The sequence below is a fragment of the Carlito syrichta genome, unplaced genomic scaffold (genome assembly GCF_000164805.1).
Source record: "Carlito syrichta isolate Samal-C Ts95f unplaced genomic scaffold, Tarsius_syrichta-2.0.1 Scaffold304602, whole genome shotgun sequence".
NCBI classification, from domain to species: domain Eukaryota; kingdom Metazoa; phylum Chordata; class Mammalia; order Primates; family Tarsiidae; genus Carlito; species Carlito syrichta.
In genome coordinates this window covers 266,717-276,238 of record NW_007248698.1, presented here as the reverse complement: position 1 = coordinate 276,238, position 9,522 = coordinate 266,717, and the positions used below count along the sequence as shown (strand labels likewise).

The following is a 9,522-nucleotide window of genomic DNA, read 5'->3' as shown; positions in this document are numbered from 1 at the left end:
CGCCATACTGTTTTCACAGAGGTTGCACTAGTTTACACTCCCACCAACAATGTAGAAGTGTTCCCTTTTCGCCACACCCTCTCCATCAACTGTTATTTTTTGAGTTATTGATAATTGCCATTCTGACTGGAGTTAGGTGGTATCTCAGTGTGGTTTTGTTTTGCATCTCCCTGATGATTAGTGAGGTTGAACATTTCTTCATGTGTCTGTTGGCTGCTCAGATGTCTTCCTTTGAGAAGTGTCTGTTCATATCTTTTACCCATTAGAAAAAAACAACACAGGAATTCATATGGAAACACAAATGACCAAGAATAGACAGAACAATCCTCAGCAAAAAACAAAAACAAAAACAAAGCAGGTGGTATCACATTACCAGACTTCAAACTTTACTATAATGCTACAATAATCAAACAGCTTGGTACTGATATAGGAACAGGCATATAGACCAATGGAATAGAATTGAGATTGCAGAAGCAAAACCTCAATTTCTCAACCAACTCATCTTCGACAAAGCCTCCACCACCTACCACTGGGGAGAGGAGAACCTATTCAGTAAATGGTGCTGGGAAAACTGGCTGACCACATGCAGAAGATTGAGACAGGACCCCTATCTATCCCCATACACAAAAATTAACTCTAAATGGATCAGAGACCTAAATGTAAAACCTCAAACAATAAGAACCTTAGAAAATGAAGGACATACCCTCATGGAAATTGGAACTGGCATCCAAGTCCTGAACAAAACCCGAAATCCACAGGCCATAAGAGATAAGATAGACAAGTGGGACCTCATTAAACTGACAAGCTTCTGCAAAGCCAAAGAAACCATTAAGAGAGCAGGGAGACATCCTACAGACTGGAAAAAAGTGTTTGCCAACTCCAGGTCTGACAAAGGCTTAACATCTTGGATCTACAAGAAACTCAAACGTGCTGAAAAGAAAAAAACAAACAACCCCATTACAGAATCGAGATCTTTGAGGACACCCTTCCAAGAAGAATCATCTCCTTTCCAAGTCTTCTCTGCTCTGACATAAACACCCCAGCTTCTCAACAAGGCTAGATGTTAGGGAGATGGTTTCTTTGGGAAGGAAACGTGGGGTTTTCAGATGCCAGGCACTTCCCCTGCCTCCTGCCAATGGGTAAGCAAGAAGAAAGAAGTCCTGGAAAAATAAAGCGAGGAGATCTCTGCAGGGGATAACTCTGCAGGTCCCTAATTAGGGAGCACAGATAAGCCCCAAATTAGACCACTCTGGTCTGCAAGGGCAGCATATTCCACCTACTATCAGAGGGCTTTGTAGCTGCAAAGGGTTTGGACATCTCTCCTCTGCAAATTGCCCGTGGCCCCTGGCCCTACTGCAGAGGAAAGGAGATTGTGGAGAGACGCCCTTTTCCGGTGTCCTGAGTCGACAGGGATAAAAGGAGGCAGCACTCCGAGCGCCCCATCAGCGTGTCCTCTGCCCCTGGGCGACTGCTTCTCCCTGGCTTGGTCAGACCCACCTTTCCCACCATGAGTCGGCAACTGAGCGTCAAGTCCGGTGGCAACAAGGGCAGCTTCAGTGTGCACTCGGCGGTGGTGCCCAGGAAGGCCGTGGGCAGCCTGTCCTCCCACCGTGCCGCGGGCAGAGGGGCTGGGCCTGGCTTCGGCAGTAGGAGCCTCTACAACTTCGGAGGGAATCGGCACGTTTCTTTCAATGTGGCTGTCAGCGGCCTTCGGGCTGGAGGGTATGGCTTCGGGCATGGGGCTGGATATGGTGGGGGACGGGCCAGTGGCTTTGCTGGCAGCATGTTTGGTAGCATGGCCCTGGGGCCCGTGTGTCCCTCCATGTGCCCACCTGGGGGCATCCACCAGGTCACCGTCAACAAAAACCTCCTGGCGCCCCTCACCGTGGAGCTGGACCCCGAGATCCAGAAGGTGCGCGCCCAGGAGCGGGAGCAGATCAAGGCTCTGAATGATAAGTTCGCCTCCTTCATCGACAAGGTGGGTCTCACGGGAAGAGGAGAAGGCTGTCCCACGAGGCCTGTGCAAAGTACCTGCTGCCTGGGAGTGGACAGGACATTGTGGATGGGGAGGCATGGCTGGGCCTCAGGAAGGCTTCCCTCATAAGGGAGAAAACAGCAGATCTGTGAGCCTGGCAGGACAGAGGGTGCAATGTATTGAATGTATTTATTGCCTTCCCTGGGGATTTTTCAGAGAGGGGTGGGAAGCTGGGTAAGATTGGCCCTACCTTGAGAAAGAAGAGGTGGGTTTCCGGAGGACACCTGGGTGGTTCCCCAGGCCTTCAAAGAACACAAAGGGCTAAAGGAATCCAGCACTGTTCCGAGGGAAGGGCTTGTGGTACAGAAGAAACACTTAGCTAAGACATAAGGAGGGACATCTGGGACCAGGGCCAAGCAACAGAAGAAAGCTGTGGACCCTCCTTCTTCACTGAGTTTCCAGGGATTGCTTGTCCAGAAGGTTATGGAATGAGCACTTGTGAAGGGTCTGGTTTGCATGGAATGTCAGGGAGCAGGGACAGGACTTGAACAAAATGACATTACAAAAATCTATTTGGGCTGGGAGCAGTGGCTCACGCTTATAATCCCTGCACTTTGGGAGGTTGAGGAGTTTGAGACCAGTCTAGACAACTTAACAATACTTTATCTCTATAAGAAATCAAAAAGTTAGGTGTGGTGGCACATGCCTGTAGTCCCAGCTACTCAGGAGGCTGAGGCAGAAGGATCTCCTGAGCCCAGGCGGTTGAGGCTGTGGTGAGCTGTGATGGTGCCACTGCACTCAGGTCTGGGCAATGGAGTGAGACCCCAACACACACACACAAACACACACACACACAAATCTATTTGACCTGGGGAGTCAATAGTGTATGTCCATGGTGCATGCTAGCATCCACTGTGGTTCTGAGTGTCCCGATTTGGGTTCTAGGTGCGGTTCCTGGAGCAGCAAAACCAGGTTCTAGAAACCAAGTGGGAGCTGCTGCAGCAGCTGGACCTGAGCAACTGCACGAAGAACCTGGAGCCCATCCTCGAGGGCTACATCACCAGCCTACAGAAGCAGCTGGAGGCGCTGGCTGGGGACAGGGTGAGGCTGGACTCCGAGCTGCGCAGCATGAGGGACCTGGTGGAGGACTACAAGAAGAGGTGAGTGGGCCCCACCAAAGGGTCACACATCTTGTTCCCAGTGGCTCTGGGCTCACCAAACCTCTGCCAACTTTTAGGAGGAAAGGGAGCAAGCTCGGGGGCTGGGGGCTCATCTCCCCTTCTCTGGTGGTGGGGGAAGGCCCTCCGCATTTGATGAGCCCTTCCTATCTGGTTGGTAGGAAGGAGTCCTCTCCGCTTGCAGACTCACTGAGAGTTTCCATTGCTGGTTTGGGGGCCCTGTAGGCACCTGGGTGCTTTCCTAGGCTGCAGGGAGTGGGATGCAAGCCACACAACCCAGGGACATCTTTCTCCTGCCACTGGCCTCTTGGTGCTCATGCTGGAGACCCTGCTGGAGACTCTGCATCCCAAGCATCTGCCTGGCCAGTGGGAAGAGGAGCCTCCTTAGTTCAGGGAACTGAGGCCTCTTTCGTCTTCTCTCCCTGCTTGCAGGTTTGAGGTGGAGATTAACCAGCGCACAGCAGCTGAGAACGAGTTTGTGGTGCTCAAGAAGGTAAGGGGGAGAGGGGCCTCTGATTTTGGTCTCTCTCCCACCCCCTCCTAGATAGCTTTGCTCAGGACTTCCACCCAGGTTGTCCAGGACAGCGTCGGTGCCTGAGAACAGGGGCATCATAGTCCTGGCCTCTGGCGAATCAAAGAGGAAGGACACACACTCAAGAAATAGACACAGACAGGAGAACATTCCAGTCTGAGCTGGGAAACTCTGGTCCAGCTTGGCCTTTCTGTGTGACCTAAGGAAACATACTACCTCTCTGGGCTTTGTTTTCTCCTGGCATAACACAGGAAGAGCAGCATCGCCCCTCCCCATCCTCCTTTCCCTTATCCCAAAGATTCAGTGAGGGAGCATGGATACCGAGTGACTTTATTCATCCATATGCTTCCCTTGGTGGGCAAAAATAAATTGGATGGCTTTGGAGACAGGGCCAGGACAGCTGTGGGTGGAGGGCTGTACTGACTGACGGCTCTGGGTGCCTCTCGGCAGGACGTAGATGCAGCCTATGCAGGCAAGGTGGAACTTCAGGCCAAAGTGGACTCTCTGGACAAAGACATCAAGTTCCTCAAGTGCCTGTACGATGCGGTGAGCACACACCCTTTCCCCCAGCCCTACCATCGCTTTCCAGTTGAGGGCTTCCCTCGACTCTTCCAGAGAGATTTAGGGTGGATACAATGGAAGATGTGTTGGTAGAAAGTGCAAAACCTTCCTCTAGGAGACCACAGAAGTACAGGGCCCTGGTCCCTGGAGATCACACATACAGGAGGAAATTGATCTGGACACAACATTGACCACGCTCACAGGCAGGAAAAAATGGGCCAGCGAGGTCCTCCTGACACACAGACTGCTTCCTTCTGGGAAATGGCAGGAAATGCCATTCTGCTTGCTGCCCCATGGGGAGCACTCTCCCCCAGACCCACAGACACTCCCCAGCAGGCACTCCTCCCCTCTGCTTGAGCCCTGTGGCTCCCAGTGACCCATTCTGCCAGGAATCACGGGCCCAGGAGACTGATGGGGCAGGGGAGGAAGGCCAGTAGGATCCTGACTCTGTCCCATCTCTCAATGCAGGAGATTGCCCAGATCCAGACTCACGCCAGTGAGACCTCCGTCATCCTGTCCATGGACAACAACCGGAACCTGGACCTGGACAGCATCATCGCCGAGGTCTGCGTCCATTATGAGGAGATCGCCCTGAAGAGCAAGGCTGAGGCCGAGGCCCTGTACCAGACCAAGGTGGGCAGTGGACCGTGGGCACGTCTCCCTCTCCCATGGGCCCCTCCCTCCTGGGAAGGAATTGGAGAGATGTCTTTGTGGGTGTGCTGGATGAAAGAATGGTTACAACCGAGGGCTCGATGGCAAAAAGAATCTTGGGCAGAGATTGCTATCAAAGGTAGATCAGGAAACTGGCACGGATGGGCATGTCCCACAGAGAGGGATAGGCAGTCCCCTGATGCAGGAAAGAAGTGAGGGGTTCCCACTGTGAAACTAAAACACACTGCTGCAGGGTACAGGAGTCACATGCATGAGGGAGAAGCGCCATGGAGGGCTGGGACTCGGGGGGAGTGAGAGAAGGAGGAGCTCTGAGTACCTTCCGGAGCTGTGTGGGAAGACTTCCTGAAGGAAGTGGAAGTCTAGAGTGTTCTGAGGCGGGGAGCTTTGGGGTAAAGCCTTCCAGGCTGTCAGGGAGAAAACCCTTTACCTGGGCTCTCCCCAGGCCCCACGCTAGCGACCCTTTTCAGGGCCTCTGAGTCCCACCGACAGCAAGGGTGGCAGATGTGGTTCACCCGCAGGCCCTCCCCTCCCTCGTTCATCACCCACTTTCTATCTGTGACACCAGATCCAGGAGCTGCAGCTGGCGGCCAGCCGGCACGGAGACGACCTGAAACACACCAAGGGCGAGATGTCGGAGCTGAGCCGGCTCATCCAGAGGATCCGGGGTGAGGTCGGGAACGTGAGGAAGCAGGTGGGCAGTGACCCCACTAGGAGCCCCGAGGCGTGGTGGTGTCCTCTAGGAACCAGCAGGAGTCCCCACCAGCCACAGCCCCTCTTCCCCACCCTGCCTTGGTGCCCCTTCCATCAGAGCTGGACCCTGCTCAGAAGTGGGGGGAAGCCTCAAGCCTGAGTCTCAGACTCCCCAGTTTACAGAGGAGGCAGCCGGGCTGCAGAGGGGAAGGGACTTGCCCAGGTTTCCCCAGGTGGCTACAAACGGAGCCAGGATGAGAACACAGGCTTCCTCTTTCTCGGACATGTGGTGTCCAGCAAACCTGCCCCATGTCCCTGTCAGTGTCCCCTCTGAGGGCAGGCCCGGTGCCTCTTCCTCCCACTGGACATGGAACACGTGTGCGGTGCAGGGGTGTGCATCAGACCCCTCTGTGGCCATGCTATGTTCCTGCCCTCAGAGTAGGACGTGACTGAGATGTCCGAGGGACATGGCAGTGGACGAAGCCCTCTTGGGGTCCCTGCCCTGTGCCATGGTGCCATTCCCATCTTAGCTGGGAGTCCTCTCTTTCCTGAGAGCAGTCAATTTTAAACACTGCATTAGTGGGAAGATGATTTTGAAGGCGGGAGGAATCTTCTTGTGAACTCCTGGGGAATCAGGTCAGCTCCACTGGTGATAGAATTGCCACCGAAAGATCTGAGCCCATTGTCCCCTCTGAGTGCCACAGCCCTCCAGACAATGTGAGGAAACATGGGTCAGCTTTCAGACTCTACATGTGGCTGACTTATGGCTCCCATGAGGACTGTTCTCCCCCTCTGTGAGTATCAGGCATCACCATGCCCTGTGTGTTCACCAGAGTCCAATTTCAGGGGCTGCACCTGTAGCATAGGGCCTTATCCTCCTGGGTTCTAATCCTGGACCCATTTGGGGGATGCCTGACAGGGACATGGGGAAGATTTGTTAAACACAGAAAAAGCCAGAGAAAGAGGAAAGTGGGTTCTAATCCTGGATCCATTCCTAACTCTCTGGAGACTTCCTGCTCTAAGGGAAGGTTCTAATCCTAGATCCATTCATAACCCATTGGAGACCTCCTACTATAAGGGAAGGTTCTAACTCTGGATCCATTCATAACCCGCTGGAAACCTTCTGTTCTAAGGGAAGGTTCTAATCCCAGATCTATTCCTAACCCGCTGGAGATTTCCTACTCTAAGGGAAGGTTCTAATCCTGGATTCATTCATAACTCACTGGAAGCCTCCTGTTCTAATGGAAGGTTCTAATCCTGGATCCATTCATAACTCACTGGAAACTTCCTGTTATAAGGGAAGGTTCTAATCCTGGATCCATTCCTAACCCGTTGGAGACTTCCTGCGCTAAGAGAAGGTTCTAATCCTGGATCCATTCATAAACCACTGGAGACCTCCTACTCTAAGGGAAGGTTTTAACCCCAGATCCATTCCTAACCCTCTGGAGACTTCCTGCTCCAAGGGAAGGTTCTAATTCTGGATCCATTCATAACCAGCTGGAGACCTCCTGTTCTGAGGGAAAGTTCTAATCCTGGATCCATTTACAGCCATCTGGAGACCTCATGCTAAAGGAAGGTTCTAATCCTGGATCCATTCATAACCAGCTGGATACCTCCTACCCTAAGGGAAGGTTCTAATCTAATCCTGGATCTATTCAAAACCAGCAGAGGATCTCTTGCTCTAAGGGAAGGTTTTAATCCTGGTTCTAATCCTGGATCCATTCGTAACCCATTGGAGACCTCTTGTTCTGAGGGAAGGTTCTAATCCTGGATCCATTCATAACCAACTAGCAGCCTCCTACCCTTAGAAAAGGCTCCCTCATCCATTCAGGTCAGGTGTGGGAGCCTTCAGACAGACCCTCCCTGCAGAATGCTGGAAGATTCCAGAAACACTCAGGGTGCTAACGAGTTGAAAGGGCCTCCTCAGCAGAGATGTCCTGCAGCAGGAATCTGACGGCAGTGGGGCTTTGGCGTACTGTCTGATTCTTACGGGGTCTTGGCTGGGATATCGAGCTTGATTCTCCTGACCTGGAGGTCTTTGAGTCTAGACATTGTTGGCCTCCAGCTCCAGGCACGACCTAACTTTGCAGACATTGACCTCTGTCTTTGCACTCCTGAAATGCCTCCATGGCTTCCCATGACAACACCTCCAAGTATCTGTCTACAACCAGAAGCAAAGACCAGGCATTGGCTTTACAATTCTCAGTGGTTGTTACCTCGGGCCCTATCTGCAGAATAGGAGTGTTGCTCCACTTAGCTCATGTGAGCCACAGATGATTTTCTGTTTGATAGTCTCTCTGTTCTTTGCCTCTCAGTGCACCAACCTAGAGACCGCCATCGCCGATGCTGAGCAGCGGGGAGACTGTGCCCTCAGGGATGCCCGGGCCAAGCTGGATGAGCTGGAGGGCGCCCTGCACCAGGCCAAGGAGGAGCTGGCACGGATGCTGCGTGAGTACCAGGAGCTCATGAGCCTGAAGCTGGCCTTGGACATGGAGATCGCCACCTACCGGAAGCTGCTGGAGGGCGAGGAGTGCAGGTGAGTGGGTGAAGGGGACACTGCGAGACGGGGCCGTGGGGGGCTGTGGGGGGCTGCTGGCAGAGCTGGAAGAGGAGAACAGCAGCTCCAGCGGCAACTCAAATAAGGAATGCAGTGGTTTGGTGGGCTCAGCTGCAGCGTCTTGCAAGGGGACATCAGATGTGAGCCACAAAGCACAGGTAGTGCTGTGGGAAGAGTCGGGGGTGGGGTGGGGAGGGGGCGCAGAGACCTGGGATGAGTTATTGTCTTCGCCACATGGTAGTTGTGTGATCCTAGTAAATCATCTCAAGACTCTGGGCCTCATGTGTTCTCATCTGTAAAACGGAGGTTATAGTCTCAATCTCACGGGTTGTCGGAAGGATGCGTTACAACGATGTACGGATAGGTATGATGGCTCACGCCTGTCATCAGCACTTTGGGAGGCAGAAGTGGGAGGATTGCTTGAGCCCCGGAGTTTGAGGCTAGCCTGGGTGGCATAGCAAAACCTAGCTCATACAAAAAAAGAAAAGAAAGAAGAAAAATTACCTGGGCGTGGTGGTGCACACCTGTAGTCTCAGCTGCTCAGGAGACTGAGGTGGAAGGATTGGCTGAGCCCAGAAGGATAAGGCTGTAGTGAGCCATGAGTGTGCCACTGCACTCCAGCCTGGGTGACAGAATGAGACCCTGACTCAAAAAAACAAACAAAAAGCCAAAAACCAAACCAAACCAAAACAAAAAAAGACATACATATAAAACCAGGGGCCCATGAAAGTTTGGCTGAATCTAGAGACTTCTAAGTTTTATCCTTCTCAAATTTTCTGTCCTGCAGGATGTCTGGTGACAATCCATCTTCTGTGAGCATCTGTGAGTATTCCCGAGAAATGGATTGGGTTGGGAAAGCCAGGGACCCTGGGACAAAATGGCACCACCTGTGTGCACGGCCTCACCACCCCCCCCCCATCCAGAAGTTTCTGTTGCTGTCTTGTGATGGTTCTCTGACTTCAGAGCAGACCTACCTTTTTGCCCTGTGGAAGCTGTGACTAAGGTCATGCCCTCCTCTTTCTCTGCTAGTCCCCCCCTGGGGCATTGTCACTTAGAAATAAGGTTGGGAATATGGACTTAGATTCCTCAGGAGGATAGGGACGCACCTATCCTATGTGGTCCTCACCTCACATGAAGTCTGGCACATACTGGGGTCCTAATTCACTTCTGTTGTGTTTCTTGATTGCTGAGGGTTCTCGGAGTAGGTTAAAGAGGGCGTCATATGTAGAGAAGCCCTCGGAGACAGCCATTATGTTGGCTGTCACTTGCTGGTTGACACTGTCTTCCTTCCCTGCTCTCTTCCGTTCCTCCTCAGCTGTCATCAGCAACAGCACCTACAGCTTCCACCCCAGCTCCG

The 9,522-nt window shown here is 52.8% G+C and overlaps 1 protein-coding gene across 1 annotated transcript; it reads left to right on the top strand.

Annotated features, from left to right (window-relative positions):
* The first annotated feature begins 1,507 nt into the window (after positions 1-1,507).
* KRT74 (keratin 74) lies at positions 1,508-8,148 on the top strand. The gene is made up of 7 exons (XM_021713560.1): positions 1,508-1,978; positions 2,921-3,135; positions 3,586-3,646; positions 4,136-4,231; positions 4,715-4,879; positions 5,484-5,609; positions 7,924-8,148. The coding sequence occupies exons 1-7, from the start codon at positions 1,508-1,510 to the stop codon at positions 8,146-8,148; spliced, it is 1,359 nt and encodes a 452-aa protein (XP_021569235.1).
* Positions 8,149-9,522: the final 1,374 nt, after the last annotated feature.